The sequence below is a fragment of the Phascolarctos cinereus genome, unplaced genomic scaffold (genome assembly GCF_003287225.1).
Source record: "Phascolarctos cinereus isolate Bilbo 61053 unplaced genomic scaffold, phaCin_HiC Scaffold_1;HRSCAF=81, whole genome shotgun sequence".
Lineage (NCBI taxonomy): Eukaryota > Metazoa > Chordata > Mammalia > Diprotodontia > Phascolarctidae > Phascolarctos > Phascolarctos cinereus.
This window is the reverse complement of record NW_027555514.1, coordinates 128,753,689-128,772,410: the sequence shown is the minus strand read 5'-3', so window position 1 is coordinate 128,772,410 and position 18,722 is coordinate 128,753,689. Positions and strand designations below refer to the sequence as shown.

General features: G+C 37.3%; 1 protein-coding gene across 1 annotated transcript in view; it reads left to right on the top strand.

Moving 5' to 3' along the window:
- CFTR (CF transmembrane conductance regulator) overlaps window positions 1-18,722 on the top strand; it is a 196,319-nt gene that overhangs the window by 152,204 nt on the left and 25,393 nt on the right. Inside the window, exon 22 of the mRNA XM_078149954.1 lies at window positions 16,524-16,772. Within this exon, the coding sequence (XP_078006080.1) occupies window positions 16,524-16,772 (249 nt within the window). The remainder of the gene's footprint in view (window positions 1-16,523; window positions 16,773-18,722) is intronic.

Sequence of the window (18,722 nt, the reverse complement as noted above, 5' to 3'; positions counted from 1 at the left end):
TACTTTTTATATCATATTGGAGATAAAGTATTGGGAGGGTGAGGAAAAAAGTTTCATACCTTTCCATAAGTGACACAAGGCATGAATTTATTATTTTTCCAAAACTATTAATCCACCTATTTGCTTTGTTTATTAACAAAGTTCTGCCTTTGGCGCATACTGGCTGTGTTACCCTGGACAAGTCATTCAACTTCAAAAAAACCCCTCATTTGACCCTTCCATCCCCACTATCTATTATCATACATCTCTTCTGCCCTTTGTGGCTAACCTACTTGAAAAGGCAATTTACATTAGGTGCCTCCACTTTCTTTCCTATCACTCTCTTCTTAACCACTTACAATTTAGCTTCCAACCTCATCATTCCACTGACGCTGAGCTCTCCAAAATTATCAATGAGTTTTTAATTGCCAAGTTCAGTGATCTTTTCTCTGTCCTCATCCTTCTCAACTTCTCTGCAGCCTTTAACACTGTTGATCACTCTTTCCTCCTTGATATTCTTTTCTCTCTAGGTTTTCAGGACACCACTCTCTCCTGATTCTCTTCCTGCTTAACTGACCACTTCACATTCTTCTTTGCTGAATTCTCATCCAGTTCACACCCTCTAACCATAGGTGTCTTACAAGGTTCTATTCTGGGCCCTCTTCTGTTCTCTATCTATACTACTTCACTTGATGATCTCATCAGCTCCTGGGGATTTAGTTACCCTCTATGCTGATGATTCTCAAATCTACCCATCCTTCTCCAGTCTCTCTGCTGACCTCCATTCTCACATCTCCAACTGCCTTTCAAATATCTCAAACTGGATATTCAGTAGACATCTTAAGCTAAACATGTCCAAAACATAACACATTATCTTTCCCTTTAAACTCTCCTCCACCACCTTCCTTATTACTGTCAAGGGCAACTCTATCCTCCTCATCTCTCAAGCGTTAGGCTTACGTGTCATCCTCAACTCCTCACTATCTCTCACCCAACATATACAATTTGTTGCTAAGGAAGGCCTGAGGATTTCACATTTGTAATATATCTTGAATATGTCTCCTTTTTCCTTCTGATACAGCCACCACTTTAGATTAGGGTCTCTTCTCCTGATGCCTGGTCTCTTTTAATAGCCTGCTGGTGGGTCTGCCTTCCTCACTCCAATCCGTCCTCTATTCAGCTACCAAAGTGATTTTCCAAAGCGAGAGTCTGACTAGGTCACCCTATTACTCAGTAAAATCCAGGTGGCAAACACTGCTAGGATCAAATGCAAAATCCTCTGTTTGGTGTTCACAACCATCCATAATCAGGCTCCGTACTATGTTTTCTGTCTTCTTAAACCTCACTCCCCGCTGTATCCTCTTGGATCCAGTGACAAGGACCTCTTTGCTGTTTCATGAACAAGACATTCTCTCTCTCAGCTCTGGGCATTTTCTCTGATGGCTCTCCCCGCCCCATCACTTAAATACAATCCCTCCTCATTTCCACCTATTGCCTTCTCTAGCTTCTTTTAAGTCCAACTAAAATTCCATCTTCTACAGGAAGCCTTTCCCAACACATCTTAATACTAGTGCCTTCCCTCACTTAGTCATTTCCTATTTATCCTATGTCTAGCTTGTTTATACCTATTTATTTGTTGTCTTCCCCCTACACACACACACACACACACACACACACACACACACACACACACGCACACACACACGACTATAAACTCCTTCAGGGCAAGGACTGTCTTTCACCTTTTTTTGTGTCCCTAGCACTTAGCACAATGCCAGGCACATAGTAGTAGGCATTTCATAAATGTTTATTGACTGACTGACTTAACTTCTCAGGGCTTTAAGACCACTCTTTAAGAGGGAAGATGTAGATTTCTATTGGCAGAGGCAGTTTCCTCACCTGGGAGAACCCTATACCAATAAGTCATAGGCCAAGTCCCAGTCTCGATCCCAAAATCAGATCCATATTTTCTTGCTGTGGACTCAAGAGAAACCTGCCAGAATGTCTGATCAGCCCTCCTTGGTATAAGGTAATAGTTTTTCTTTCTTTTTTTTTTAATACTGTGCTTCTAATGCCTAGTCTACCTTTGCAGATCCAGATCTCATTTATCTAAAAAGGATAAAACATGAGCTTGAAAAGACTTCAAGACTGTATTCAAAGTTCTAGCAAAAAGATGATAAGAATCCATGTATCCTGTGGATGATTCATATTGTCAGAGTGTTTAAATGGAGGAAGTATGGCATTCTTGTTCTTTTCAGAAAGGCCTACCATTTAGTGAGCCAAGGCAGAGGAACCATGCCTACATATGAAGGCCATCCTACTTCCTTACATCTTCTAATGAAACAGTAAACAAACCACCTCTTTAATTATCCCTTCAAGAAACTATGTAATCCAAATAAAATGAGAGGAGAAATACAAGCAAAAATATCAGGGAAAGAAACTGAATCTGCAACAGTTTTTACATATAAATTCTAGTTAATAAATCTCCAGAAATGTTTAGAAAGATTGAGGTGATCTGAAAGCAACTTTCTGTCAGTAGAAGCTCCTGTTTCTCCTTTGTCTTTTAATTTCAATGTTTATTCTGATTTCTGCTATAGATCAGGTGATGGACTGCAAGATGACCAGAAAGAAATCTGGTTAGGGGAGAAAGGGAAAACGTGGTTTGGCTTCATTCCTTCTGAACTTGCTGATGGCTGGCTCTCTTGTTTTGGAAGGAGCTTCTCCTGTGACAATATCATTGTTAGAAGGAATGAATCCCCCCTGTTTCTTTCTATCTCTAATGGAATCTCATTTGAGGATTTAGATCTGTTCCCCCTCCTTTAATTGTGTATCTTTTTTCTTTGACTTTTTGCTTCATCCATGTTTCCTTCTAATATTCCTTCTATTTAATGAACCCTCCCCTCTAATCTGAGCTTTTTCTCCCAATCCAATTATTCTCTTGCTATTCTATAACATTTCAATGGTAAGAACACCAGAGTCAGATGACTCTCTCATTAAGTAATTTTATAACATTAAGCAAAACTCTGAAACTCTGTGGGTCTCAATTTCCTGACTTGTACAATAAAGAGATTTGATCAGAGGGATCCTTCCAGTTCTAAAATTTTGTGTTTCTATGTCTATGCTCATTTTGACTCATGTTGGGGAACCATTACAAAGCTTACAAATAATCTCACCTTTTGGGCCATTTTATCATTCTTGCATGCTAATGTTCACTGATGTAAATACTCAGTTTTCCAATTATTATAACTCATTAGGTTTCCAAGTCGAGTATTCCAAGGAGGCTCATTAACAAAAAGAGGTAACATGGATGGTTCTCTTAAAATTTGAAGTTGATAAGGGAAAGAATTTCATTTGGAAAGTATTTGATTCAACAAGCATTTACTGGATACAAGGCAGGGAGGGGAGATACAAAGATAAATGAATCAGTGTTCTTGTCCTAGATCTTATAATCTAACTAGAAGGAAGGTAAGACACATAAACAGCCATAATAAAAGAAATAGAACATGATAAGCATAGATAAGTGCTATGAGGAGCTACAATTGACAAATAAGACAATTTTGTCTTAATTAAAAAAAAACTATTCCTACAAAAACTTTCCATCAATTCTGCTACTCATGAAAGGATGATTAGTGCAAGTTGTTTCAAGTACCACATTCTCTAGTAGTTTGAGTATTTACTGTTAGAGTGTATCTTTGTCCTCAGGCAAAGCCTTCTGACCCACTGGTTTTCATAGCACCGATAATTTTGAGGTTTCTGTTTGAAGGTTTTGAGAAGATGACCCCTAGATCAATTCAGCTGGTAATTTTTGAGTGTCTACAGTGTGTATTGTGTATTCTGTGACAATATAAGGAAGACTGAAATAGACTTAAGGTGGATCCATAGAGGGAGAGATATTTTTACTTCTCTCTTGTTCCAATGAGATAATTTCTATCCTATTACTAACTCTTAGTGAAAAAATTTCTCTTATAAATTCAAATCTGTACATGTTCTGCAATGTGGTCTTTAAAGAGTTGCCAGCGCATACTGTTGAGGTTAAGAGTCACAAAATCAGCATGTATAAGAGGCAAGACTTGAACTTCCATTTGAAATCACTACTGTTCATAGACAGTCTCTCAGAAAGGATGTGATTGAGTTGGAGTATTGCTGTGGTGTAGGAAATGATGAGCTGGTTGATTTAGAAAAACTTGGCAAGACTTGGACTTATGAAGGAAGATATTATCTATCTTCAGAGAACCAGATATCGAGTAGAAATAAGCATAGTACGGTCTTGCATATATGTGTATCAGTGTATATTTGTATATATGTGCATGCCTTTTGTTCTCTGCTTTATATTTTTTACTGGTACATTATAAACGCTTGAATGTTTTTTTTTTCATTTCCTTCCTTACTCTGAGGGCACTGTGAGATCCAGGACACTATGCTGCCTGTCAGTAGGCTGTTAAATTATTGAAAATGACACCAGCCAAATTTGAAACCTTCTCATTTACTAGAGACAGTATCCTTGTAATTATAAACACACACATACACACACACACACACACACACACACATGCATGCATGGCAAAGTCACGATTAAAATGGAACGGGTTACATGGATTTTAAACAATTGTAGAAATTGATGCAGAAAGCAAAGTACTGTAATGAAATTATTGAAAGGTTAGAGTTTATAGTATCTCTGGAGAAATTTCATTTTAGCTCTTGCACTGTTTATGAGTACCATCTATATAGCACTTTTGATTGCTTTTTTATGGCCTACAGAAAATAGAAGCAACAAGATAGGCTTTGTATATAAAATCTGTAGTTTAGGTATAGATTTTCTTGAACACCATGGACATAATGTGAATCTGGATGAGACAAAGATATAAAATAGCTGACAGTGAAAAGGGTGTGGCTCTGAATTTGTAATCTATGACATTCCAAACAGTACAAATTTTAAATATGGCAGGACTTGCCATTAGTGACACTTCAACCCTCTTTTACAATATCTTTGATTTTGAAATTGCCTTTATTTAACTATATGTTACATTTCTCCAATAGACCATATGCTCCTTGAAGGATTTTTTTTTGGTTTGTCTATATTCTCAGCAAGGTCCTTTCACGTAAGAAGAAAGTATTAAATATTACCTGGGCTAGATTAGATAAAATGTTTATTGTTTTTCCAAGTTGTGTTAGTTTTCTAAAGGTGGTAAATACTGGTAGGGTAGAAAGAGCCTGAGATTTGTGGTAAGACAATCTGAGTGGAAACTTTCACATCTCCTTATTACCTACATGACCTGGGACAAGATACTTCACCTCTGTTTCCCATTTTTCCTCATTTAAAAGAAATGAATTAATTGGACTAGAAACCTATGATCTTATGTAGCCCTTTCCTTTTATTTCCTTGATATTCTAATAAATAATTGTGCAAACTCTTCTCAGGGTTGATAACCAGATTTGTTGTTGTTCAGTCATGTCTGACTTGCCATTACCCCATTTAGGGTTTTCTTGGCAAAGGTACTGGAGTGATTTTTCCATTTACTTCTCCAGCTTATTTTATAGATGAAGAAACTGAGGCAAACAGGGTAAAATGACTTGCCCAGGATCACACAGTAAGTCTGAGGCTGTATTTGAAATCAGGAAGATGAGTATTCCTGACTCCAGACCAGACAGTCTCTCCACTGCACAACCTAGCTGCCCCTGATAACCAGATTGCAGATACACAAATTGTGCATTTGTTGCTTTAATGTTCTATGATCCATTATTGTACAAAGACCTGAACCTAATATTTAAAATTAATAGCTTCCAGCACATGACAGGTAAAATGATGTAAAGAAATGAGGAAAAGAAATTTTCCAAGCCCAATTGACCTTGTCATCAGCAAAAGGGGAAAAAAAGACAGGAAAACAGTTAAACATTTTTTGCAAAAGAATCTAGGTAAGTCTGTGAGCCAGTATTTTTATGTCCTTCAAAATTCCAAAACAGTTTTGCCATCCTGAAAGTCAGATTAGAGATTTAGGCCATTAAATTGAAAGCTAAGGGATTATATCCTAAACATGACATTTGATGTAAATTGCCCCCATAAGGATTTAATTGGAGAATGTAAAAATGAAGAGTCATTGGATGTGAATGTAGATAGTAGATAGTAGATAGAAGAGTGAATGGATATAATTCCAATCAGGAATACCTGGATTCAAGTCTGGCCTTTTATACATCTTGATTTTGTCATCCTGGGGAAGTCATTTTAACTTCTCAGTATCCCTAGGCATCTCTAAAACTGTATATTTTCTGATCAGGTGCTGATCTCAGTCAATCAGCAAACATTTATTAAGTGCCTCCTATGTGTCAGAGACTATACTAAGCTGTAGGGATACAAAGAAAGGCAAAAAATAGTCCCTGCTCTCAAGGAGACAATATGTAAACATCTCTATACAGAATAAATTTGAAATAATCGACAGAGAGAAGGTGTTAGAATTAAGGGAGACCAGGAAAAGCTTCCCTAGAAGGTAGGGTTTTTAGATGGGCCTTGGAGGAAGCCAGGGAAGCCAACGAGGCAGAGATGAAGAGGAAAAGCATTGTAGGCATGGGGGAGAGCCAGAGAAAATGCCTGGGGTCAGGAGGTGGAATGTCCTATTTGAAGGCCAGCAAATAGGCCAGTGTCACTGGACTGGAGAGTATGATGGGGATGTCAGTGGGGCGGGAAGAGAGGAAGGGTGAATAAGGTTTTAGGAATCTGGAAAGGTAGCCTGGTGCTCTCTATGCCTATGAAACTGCAGATCCAAAGTCACAAGCATTGTTATACTTCTCTCATGATAGGTGTTTTCTTACCTGAAAGCTCCTTATATTTATGAAATCATAAATCCAATAAAAAACAGCAAAACAAAATTAAAAACCTTTAAGAAATGATAACATTGAGAGATTTAAGGTTGATGATTTATCACTAACAATCACTTTGCCTGCCCCATCCCTCCCCCTGCCTTGGTCTGAAGTCTTGTTTTCAGTGTGTTCCCAAATTATTCTGATAAAGCTTATGATCTATTCTACCCAAAAGTTAATCTAACAGTCTACCCAATAGTTAATCTCCTTTCTACAGATTAGAGGGGTTTTTTCCAAGAAAATGAATTTCCTTTTGACCTTATTAAAATTTATTTTAATTTATTTTTTTCTTGCATTTTAAGTTCTGAATTGTCTCCCTCTCACCTTCTCCACCCTGTACTAAAGAAGGGCACCATTTGATACAGATACACACACATAAATATTTAAAACCATGCATTCTTCTATTTATCAATTCTTTCTTTGGAAGTGGATAGCATCTTCCTTCATGGGTCCTGTGTAGTTGATTTGAGTTTTTATAATACTCAGAATAAATTAGTCATTTAGTTGTCCTTTGATCAATAATACTATTACTGTATTCAATGTTCTCTTGGTTCTGCTTATTTCACGCAAGTCTTTCTATGTTTTTCTAAGATCACCTCTTATAGTACAGTAGTATTCCATCACAATCATATGTCATAACTTGTTTAGCCATTCCCCAAGTGACGGGCATCCCCTCAATTTCCAGTTCTTGTCACCACAAGGAGAGCTGCTATAAACATTTTAGAACACATAGGTTCTTCTCCTATTTCCCTGATCACCTTGGGGAAAAGACCTAATAGTGGTATTACTCAGTCAAAGTGTGTAGGCAGCTTAATAACTGTTTGGGTATAATTCCAGATTGCTCTCCAGAATGGAGAGCAGTTCACGATTCTACCAACAATGAATTAGTGTCCCAATTTTTTCCATATTCCTTCCAATATTTGTCATTTTCCCCTTCTATCATTTTAGCCAGTCTGATAGGTAGAAAATCATATCTCAATGTTGTTTTAATTTACATTTCTTTAATCAATAGTGATTGAGAGCATTTTTTATGTGACATCATTGAAAAACTGCCTGCTCATACCCTTTGACCATTTATCAAATGGGGAATGACTTATATTCTTATAAATTTAACAGAGTTTTCTATATATTTGAGATATGATACCTTTAACTGAGAAACTGTCCATAAAAATTTCCCCCAATTTTCTGCTTTCCTTATGATCTTGGCTACATTGGTTTTATTTACACAAATCATTTTTAATTTAATGTAATCAGAAATATCTATTTTATATCTCACAATGCTCTGTATTCCTTTTGACTTTCTATCATAACCCAATGTAGATAGAGAAATACTAAGCTTTACTATTGATTATAGGAAGTGAACGCCACCTCTTAATGGAAATGCAGTCATCGCAAAGTGGACCTCATCCTGGCTCCTCTGCAAGACTCCCTAATTAAATCGGCAGGAATAACCAGCCAAAAACTAATTACTATGCTGATAAAAGGTTAGGTGGTTTGGTTGGTAATCAGCAGCTTAAAGGTAATTTACAGCTGAGGGGTTGTATGCCAGTATAGATCTTTTTATGTATCACTGTGAAGAAGTTTAGCCAACTCTCTGCCTTAAAGAAGTGATTAAATGGTGTGAAAAATCTCAATGAAAATTATTAGGAAATAGTCAAAACAAAATAATATGCTGTAGCCTTTTTTCCCCAATTATATGTTAAAACAATTTTTAGTATTTTAAAAATGTTTGAGTTTGAGTTCCAAATTCTTTCCCTCATTTCCCTTCCCCCTCCCAAAAATAATAAGCATTTTAATTCAAAAGACAGAATATACAAAAAAAAAGGTGAGGTTATAAATTCCAGGAAGGTCTAATAATGTGCAATGGAAAGAGCAGTGACTTTAGATTTAGAGACTTTAGGTTCAAATACCAGTTCTGACACCTGTAGGTTGTATAGCATTGGGCAAGTCCCTTACCCTCCCCTTCCCAAAGTTTTCTTATCTAAAAATGAGGGAATTAGATAACACAGCCTTCCAGATCCCTTTTATCTCTATGTCTAAGTTTCTGTTATTCCATAAGAGCTAAATAGAGGGAAAAGAGCTGAATTTGGAGTAAGAGACATGGACTTAAATCCTTGCTGGCCAACTCACTACTTTTGTGACCTTGGGGAAAGTCCCCTTACCTCTCTGGGCTTTGCTTTCCTCTTTTTCAAAATATTGGTCTTGTATTACATGGCCTATAAGTTCTCTTCCAGCTCTAAAATTTTGGCTCTGAGGAAGCTTCATTACTGTGATTCTCCGTTTAGTTATGTAGATTCCTGGGAGTCAGTAAAACAGTGAAGCTTTTGAACAGTGTCATCTATGACACTTCAACACATGTGGAACTAAACATAATACAGGTGTCTAGATCCAGCAACTCATCCTTCCCCCCACACCCAGAAATGTTCTGAAGTATTTGCAGCAAACATCAGCACCCATGCTGTAAATAAGTAACCCAGAAACAAAAGGTGACATCACATGTCATTAGACTAAGATGTTCAACCAGGTGGTTTTCTATCAATGTTTGTGTCATTTGCTTAAGGATCACACACCATGTGCCGTGTGGCAAAGAAGTAGTGAATTGCTCCAAAGGAAAGACAAGAACTCTCCATTTTTGTTAATTTGATTGATGCACTCCACTGTTTGGTATCAACATCATATCTGTGGTTAGAAGGCATCATGTCAGATAGCATTATCTGTATATACTTGAAGGCGAGCCCTGTGATTGTATAATATATTCAGTTTAGTTGGCTCAAATATAGATCCATTATAACAGCTAACATTCATATAACTCTATGCTAGGCATTTTATAATTATTATCTCATTTGATCCTCACAACCACTCTGGGAGGTAGGTGCTTTATTATTATCCCCATTTTACAGATGAGGAAACTGAGGGAAACAGAGGTTAAGTAACTTGCCCAGAGTCATACAGCTAATAAATGTCTGAGGCCGGATTTGAACTCAGGTGTTCCTGGCTCCAGGCCTGACACTCTAGGCATCACCTAGCTGCCTCTGACTATGGGTAGGTAGGTAGGTAAGAGCTATAGGTTTATATGTCATATCCATTTCTGCACCATTCAATGAACAGTCATATGTGACAGTTCTGGTAGAAAAATACAAGAGATACAACTAGCAAAATGTGAATATGTCCATTGCTCTAATCATATCACTCTAATGCCTAGGCTTCCCCAGTATTTCTTGTATGCGAGTTTATTAATTTTTCAGTATTTTATTTTTTTTACTGATAGGTATGTTAGGTTGTTTCTGATACTAGCAAGTATATCAGTCTGATTTTTGGTTAAATGGTTAAAATCCTGGTCCAATCTCGCATGTTTTGTATTTTCAGTAATTAATCAGGAAACCTCAGTATGGCACAAATATGAATGATTGTATGATCATTAAAGACAAAGAACAGTTCTACAGTTGGGAGTATAGATGCATTCATAAGGTCATTTTTTAATTAGTAGGGGTATTATTGTTATTTGATAAAGAGGGCATACAAATTCGTAAGAAACAAGGAGATAAAAGGTACAAATAAACTACTACTAGAAATATAAATTCCTAAAAATTACCTATATTGTTTTACCTTGTTTAACCCTAAGAATGGTGTAGAGTTTGGTCTTATAAAAGAAATTTCAAGGCCTCAGTTCTGCTTGTGAAAGCAGCCAACACATAATGGGCATGATACATATTATCTAAAAGACACAACCTGTTCCTCGTGACATGGCTTGCTGCCTTTTACAGAATGTTCCTTAGTTTAAAAGACACCAGAATAGTTCAGAAAGTTGTTTCCTAATTTTTACATGATCTTCCACCCTAATCAAAGTTGTAGGCCAGGCCTTAGGCATTTTGTTTAAGGATATTGAATATTTAACATGGCAAGTAATTTTCTCTACTAATTCTAACCTATTAACGTGATCACTAAGGTGTAACTGCCTTCCCTGGACATTTCCCAGCCTTCCTTGTTGACACCATGAACTAAAAAATGGGAAAGGGTTCTCAGCTCTGGGTGAGCTAGTTTTGAGCAGGGTTTAAACATGGATAGATTCTTTATCATTTGGACAAAGCCAAAGCAGTGCTAAAATGTTCACATTATATTTACATTTACTTCATTGCTGCTTAAAAGTTATTTTTCATTATACTTTCCATGAAAAACAGGGTGATCTAGTGCATCAGAGAACTTACATTTGAGTACTACTTTGCCTACAGAATCCCTGTGGGATGGGGAATTTGCGGCCTTGAGGCCACATCAAATTACATTACCAATCTGTTCTGCGAAGTTTGGATTCAGTCAAAGGGCCACACTTGAGGACCTAGAGGGCCACATGTGGCCTCGAGGCTACAGGTTATCCTACTGTGGGACCTTCAGCAAGTAAGGCCCATATGTCTCTAGATCTCAGTTTCTCATCTGTACAAATGAAGGAACTAGATTAGAAAACAAGCTGCTGAGGGTCCTTTTTCTTCTAGAGCCTATGTTCTATTTTACCCAGTAGTTATGCAAGCAGAAACAATCTGTAGGACAGTCAATGAACACTTTTTCCTGATTCTTTGGTAGGAAATATTTCTAGGAAACATTACTGTGTAGTACATTTTTGATTCATGAGGTTTTTTTAAAAATTTATTTATTTTTAGTTTTCAACATTCATTTCCATAAGATTTTGAGTTCCAAATTTTCTCCCCATCTCTCCCCTCTCCCCACTCCAAGACAGCATGCTTCCTGAATACCCCTTCCCCTGATCTGCCCTCCCTTCTATTGACCCCCCCTCTTAACCCCTTCCCCTTCTATTTTCCTGTAGGGCAGGATAGATTTCTATACCTCATTGCCTGTATATCTTATTTCCCAGTTGCATGTAAAAACAATTTTAACATTTGTTTTTAAAACTTTGGGTTCCAAATTTTCTCCCTTCCTCCCTCCCCACCCACCCTCATTGAGAAGACAAGCAACTCAATATAGGTTATACATGTATAATCATGCAAAACACTTCCTTAATGTTGTGAAAAACTATTTCCCTTCGTCCTATCCCACCCCTCATTTATTCTATTCTCTCCTTTGACCCTGTCCCTCCTCAAAAGTGTTTGCTTCTGATTACCCCCTCCCCCTGTCTGCCCTCCCTTCTATCATCCCTCCCTCTCTTATCCTCTTCCTCCTTATTTTCCTGTAGGGTAAGATAGATTCCATACCCAATTGAGTGTGTATGTTATTCCCTCCTTAAGCCAAATCCAATGAAAATAAGATTCATTCATTCCCTCTTACCTTTACCCTCTTCCCCTCCATGGGAAAAACTTTTTCTTCTCTCTTTTATGTGAGATAATTTACCCCATTATACCTCTCCCTTTCTCCTTCTCCCAGCACAATGCTCTCTCACCCCTTAATTTTATTTTTCGGATATCATACCTTCATATTCAACTCACCCTGTGCCTTCTGTCTATATATATATATTCCCTCCAACTACCCTAATACTGAGAAAGGTCTCATGAGTTACAAATATCATCTTTTCATGTAGGAATATAAACAGTTCAACTTAATAAGTCCCTTATGATTTCTCTTTCCTGTTTACCTTTTCATGCTTCTCTGGTGTCTTGTATTTGAAAGTCAAATTTTCTATTCAGGTCTGGTCTTTTCCTCAAGAATGCTTGAAAGTCCTCTATTTCACTGAATATCCATTTTTTCCCCTGAAGGCTTATACTCAGATTTGCTGTGTAGGTGATTCTTGGTTTTAATCCTAGCTCCTTTGACCTCTGGAATGTCATATTCTAAGCCCTCTAATCCCTTAATGCAGAAGCTACTAAATCTTGTGTTATCCTGATTGTGTTTCCACAATACTTGAATTGTTTCTTTCTGGCAGTTTGTAATATTTTCTGCTTGACCTGGGAACTCTGGAATTTTGTTATAATATTCCTAGGAGTTTTCCTTCGGGGATTTCTTTCAGGGAGTGATTGATGGATTATTTCCATTTCTATTTTATCCTCTGGTTCTAGAATATCAGGGCAGTTTTCCTTGATAATTTCTCAAAAGATGAAGCCTAAGCTCTTTTTTTGATCATAGCTTTGAGGTAGTTCAATAATTTTTAAATTATCTCTGCCGGATCTATTTTCTAGGTCAGTTGTTTTTCCAATGAGATATTTCACATTGTCTTCTATTTTTTCATTTTTTTGATTTTGTTTTATAGTTTCTTGATTTCTCATAAAGTCATTAGCTTCCATTTGCTCCATTCTAATTTTTAAGGAAGTATTTTCTTCAGTGAGCTTTTGGACTTCCCTTTCCATTTGGCCAATTCAACTTTTTAAGTCATTCTTCTCCTCATTGGCTTTTTGGATCTCTTTTGCCATTTGGGTTAGTCTATTTTTTTTTTTTGGATGAGGCAGTCAGGGTTAAGTGACTTGCCCAGGGTCATACAGCAAGTGTTTGAGGCTGGATTTGAACTCAGGTCCTCCTGACTCCATGGCTGGAGCACCACTAGCTGTCTCTAAGTCTATTTTTTAAGGTGTTATTTTCTTCAGTATTTTTGGGGTCTCCTTTAGCAAGCTATTGACTTGTTTTTCATGATTTTCTTGCATCACTCTCATTTCTCTTCCTAGTTTTTCCTCTACTTCTCTTACTTCTCAAAATCCTTTTTGAGCTCTTCCATGGCCTGGGACTGATTCATATTTTTCTTGGAGGCTTTGGATGTAGGAGCTTTGACTTTGTTGTCCTCTTCTGCTTGTAAGTTTTTATCTTCTTTATCACCAAAGTAAGATTCTATGGTCTGACTTTTTTTTTGTGCTGTTTTCTCATGTTCCCAGCCAATTACTTGACTATTAAACTCTTTGTTAAGATGGGGGTCTGCTTCCAGTTTGGAGAATGTGCTGTCCTAAGCTTCGGGAGTTTTGTACAGATGTTTTCAGAGATACTTCTAGGGACCTGTAAATTTTCAGTTCTTCCAAGATAGTATGATCAAGGGTGAAGTGTTTACTCCTTTCCTGGCCTGGGTTCAGCACTCTTTTCTGCCTTGGAACTGTGAGGAGGATTCTCTCTGCACCACTGCCACAAGCTCCACCATGCCTGCATTCCTCCTCACATCAGGACCGCCACCCAGAACTGTGACTCAGATCCGAGCATGTGCAAAGCAAGAGAATCCTGCCTCAGCCAGCAAAGAGATCCCTGCAATCCCTCTCTGATCAGCCACTTGATCCCCCCTCCATCTGTGGGCAGAGAGCTCTGGAAGCAGTCGCTGCCCTGGGGCTGGGCCAGGACTGAGGCTGGACTGTGCTCCTCTCTCACTCAGGTCCAACAGACCTTTCCTACTGACCTTCCAAGTTGTCTTTGGTGTTTGTGGGTTGAGAAATCTGGAAACTGCCACAGCTGCCTGTGATTCAGTCCCCTGAGGCCTGCTCCAGGTTCACTGAGACCTGGTCTTTGCCTGTGAGCCCATGCTGAATCGCACTCCTCTCCTAGACCAGCACTATAGATCTTTCCCATCAACACCCAGGTTGTCTTGGACTAGAAATTTGTTTCACTCTGTCTTGTGGGTTCTGCTGCTCTAGAATTTGTTTACAACCATTTTTTTAATAGGTATTTGGAGGGGTTTGGGGGAGAGCTCAAGCAAGTCACTGCTTTTACTCTGCTATCTTGACTCCACCCCTGATTCATGAGCTCTTTAGAGACAAACTTGTTAATCTTTCAAAAATCATGTTAATGGAATGAAATTGTCATCTCACAAATCTATGTTTCAAAGTGAACTGAATTTTTATGGTCTTAAAACATTTCAGAGTAATGCTTTTTTTTTCTTTCAAGGATAAATATTTTGAGGTTACTTTAAAATATGGCCTTCCTGAATTATTTCACTTGAACCTCCACCTTCATGATGGTTTTACTCCTAATTTATCTTCCTGACCTTCAAACAGTAGCTTCTATACAGCTTTGAAAATTAAATTATGTTAATTGCTATGACATACAACATTTAATAAGCCTTACTTAAGAATTAATTAAGTAGAGCAGAAGGAGAATATGTCAGCCTCTGAGAGTCATTTATAATGCAGCATCAAGAAATGACAAGTTGGAAACAAAAGCTTACCTTTCAACTCTGCCTGAGTCATTTATTAAAGATGTGGGCTACTGAATCCTTTCTATCGCAGGTAGCAAACAGTAGGCCACACATCAGGAGTTTGGGCATAAGTCATTTCTCTCTCATGAGTGACACTTGAAGTTTGCTCCATGGTTAAAGACAAAGTAAATATTCCATACATGGGATTTATGTAGAATGTGGAAAGGAAAGAAACGCTAGAAAAAAGAAACACCTTACAAAATGAAGAACCTGAGAATAAAGATAACATTGGTGTTTCAACAATGGATCATCAGCTCCTTTTCTGCTCCATGTTCTGCTGAGGACCTTTTTTCATTTTCTGCTACAATCAGGATGAGGCAAAAATTACATAGAAATTCAGTTAAATTAATTGGACATTTATTAAGTGCCTACTTCATGGGAGGTACTGTGCTAGGAAATGCCCCTCATATATTTTGGATATTTTAAAATAATCCTAATATCCTATGCCCTAATTCTTATTTATATCCCTACTCTCCAAAGTGGTTTTAAATTCATTTTGCAATGGAAGGGTCTGTTATAAAGTTTCTGATTTATAAAGCCAATGTCAAACACTGATTCTCAAACAAATTGTAGGGGAATTTAAAAAAATCAAGGATAAACTATGGAAGGATGTATTATGGACTTATCAGCAATATACTGTTTTATAGCAAATGTACAAATTTAAATATATCAAGTATTTTCTTCCCATATAGAATACAGGTTTTCACAAAGATGCTATTAGGGAGCATAACTAAGAATGACTCCTAATTAATATGAATGGACCACCTTATTTATGTTTAAATATGTATCTGGCAAGCATGAATGTGGATAAGTATGTGCATATGTTTTCCAGTATGCACAGGTTAACTGTCTTTCAGGTTCAAGGGTGATGCTACATCTGATATAGGGGAAAGAAGATCCAAACAAAGCACTCAATACAATTTGCTTTTTTTCCTCAGAAATATGATGCAATTTTATTTTAATATTAAAATGTCATGTTTACTTCTATATTTGGGTAAAAGTGCCCACACATTACTTGATGCTTCCTTAAAGACTTTTGTGACATATGCTAAAATTAACCATGGACCAAGCTTTCCTGTAACAGTCATCTGACATCCAGAATGAAAATTTGTCATAGAGGCAGTACAGGAGAAAGCCAAGCACCTTTCTTAGTTTTTATAGCTTGGTACATTTTACTTTGTGGTACCAATTGTATAATATTGTGTAATACTGCCTAAGGTGGGAAAGAAAAATCTCTTTCTGTCCACTTAAGCATGAAGATTGAACATTTCTGAGTCCCTTGCATAATTGCAAGTGTTATCGATCACAAAATGTCAACAGGTTAATACAAAGCCCATTTGTACAAGGCATGACTAATCATTCTTTGTTAATCTTTTAAATACAGCCAACTATTTCCTGTTAAATCACTGAAAACACTCAGACAAAATCCTGAATGATTGTACCTGGGATTAGGTGCCTGTGATCAGCTGACACTACTTCTGATGGCAGGAACTTTGTTTTAGGAAACAATTATACTCTTTATTGCTTTTGGTATGGATCTTAAACCTGCCCACCTCCAAATACAAATATTGTTTATTTTGGTTTTCAGATGCGGTCTGTGAGCAGAGTATTTAAATTCATTGATATGCCAAGTGAAGAATCCCTGCCTACCAAACCAACTAAATCGAAGAAAAATCAGCTTTCACAAGTTCTGATCATCGAGAATGAGCATGTAAAGAAAGAGAACAACTGGCCCTCTGGAGGTCAGATGACTGTCAAAGACCTCACAGCCAAATATGGAGATGGTGGGAATGCCGTATTAGAGAACATTTCCTTCTCAATAAGTTCTGGGCAAAGGGTGAGACTTAAAACATTTTTTATTTTATTTATCCTGTCATCAACTTTAATTTAGAATGGCTGATGGCAGTATAAATGGTACCCAACCTCTTTGTAACACAACTGTTGAAGCAGAGGACTAACACCAGACTAATAGATTAAATGGGCTATGCTATGGTTAGGCAACATAACTTAGTAAATAAAGAGATGACTTTGGAGTCAGGAAGATCTGTGTTCAAGTCCCTCCACTGACCTTTATTGGCAATGTGACCCTGAGCAAGTCACTCAACCTTTCAATGCTCCAGGCTATTCTGTAAAGGTATACACTGAAGAGCAATTGGCAATCTGCATGGGGAGATGGAGTTTGCTCTCTGGGAAGCTACTTATACCAGTGAAAATAGAGGCCCAGATACTCTTTCTTCCCTACAAAAAAAAAATCTAATATTTATTCTATATAGTAATGTTACATAGGACATGAAAACTCTAGTATATTTGAAGCTATGTATTAAATGAATAATTTTATATTTCAATAGTCAAAAGATTCAAAGTTTCATCATTGGGTCCACTGACGTAAGCAACATCCCTTCCTCGTGAAAACATTCACCACTTAAAAGGTATCCCTTTCATGGTAAACCTTTCTGCTAATCCTCTGATAACACATCTACACAATCCATTACTAGGTCCATGGGCTGCTAGGTGTTCAGTAGATAGAGTGCCAAGCCTGAATTCTGGAAGTTCAATGAGCTCAAATCTGACCTCAGATACTTACTAGCTCTCTGATCTTGGGCAAGTCACTTAACCCTGTTTGCCTCAGTTACTTCATCTGTAAAATGAGCTGAAGAAGGAAAGGGTAAACCACTCTAGTATCTTTGTCAAGAAAACCCCAAATCTGCTCAAGAAGAGTTGAACATGACTGAAACAAATGAACAACAACACCAGGTTCATACCTGAAGCCTTTTTAACTAGGTAGAAATTTCCATAATTCACACTCTATTAACATAGCTTTAGTGAGCCCAGGATTGTCCCTGTGCTACAGTGAAGCATAACAACAGAGCTTCAGTGCAGGAGTCATCTCATAATTCATTACTATTTTATCAGTTATTGAGCAATGAAATTTCTAAATAAACCACTATCATAATGATATGTAACCGATTAGCAACATCTAGAATTTCTAGCTCAGATGAGAGAAAGTAAATGTCTGTTGCCTTGATAAAGTCGTAAATTTTGAACTGGAAAGGACTTTAAAGGGCATCCCCACCCTATCTCAGAGGGAGTATGATATGTAGTAGATAGAATGCTGGACATGAAGACAAGAATGCCTTGGCTCAAATCCTTCGTCAGACACTCACTAGTGATGTAGTCTTTGGAAAACCATTTAATTACTCTATGACTCAGTTTCCTTAACTGTAAAATAAGAAGTTGAAGTCATTGACTTCTAAGGTCTCTTTCAACTCTAAATCTGTGATCTAAGTATTTCTTTCTGGAAACTGTCTAACTTAAAACCTGCCAAACCTATACTATCTCCCTTTTGGGTGTTTCTCCCCCAACTTTGAAAAAAAATAATGCTATTAACATCATATAACATATGTAGAACTATTAAAAGTATAATCAGAAATTGCCTATCACAAAGAAACATGTTATAATTCATTGCTATGCCCTGCTTCATGCCTAGTAGAATACTTAATAAACACACTGATTATTTCTTGAAGGGGCAATTTTGCCAGATCTTCAAAATGGAATGATGTTATGCCTTAAAATAGCCTACTCCAGAATCTCAGAATTTTAACAATAACAACAAAACTTAATGTCATTGAGTCTTATGCATCGGTGGATCTAAGATCTCATTGGAGTAGGCACTATTTCCAATAATACACATACCAACCTGTCTATACCTTCTCATCTTGTGAAATTTCTACCTAATCCTCTTAAGACACCTCCATACACACACACAGCCCATGTGCTGGAAACTTTC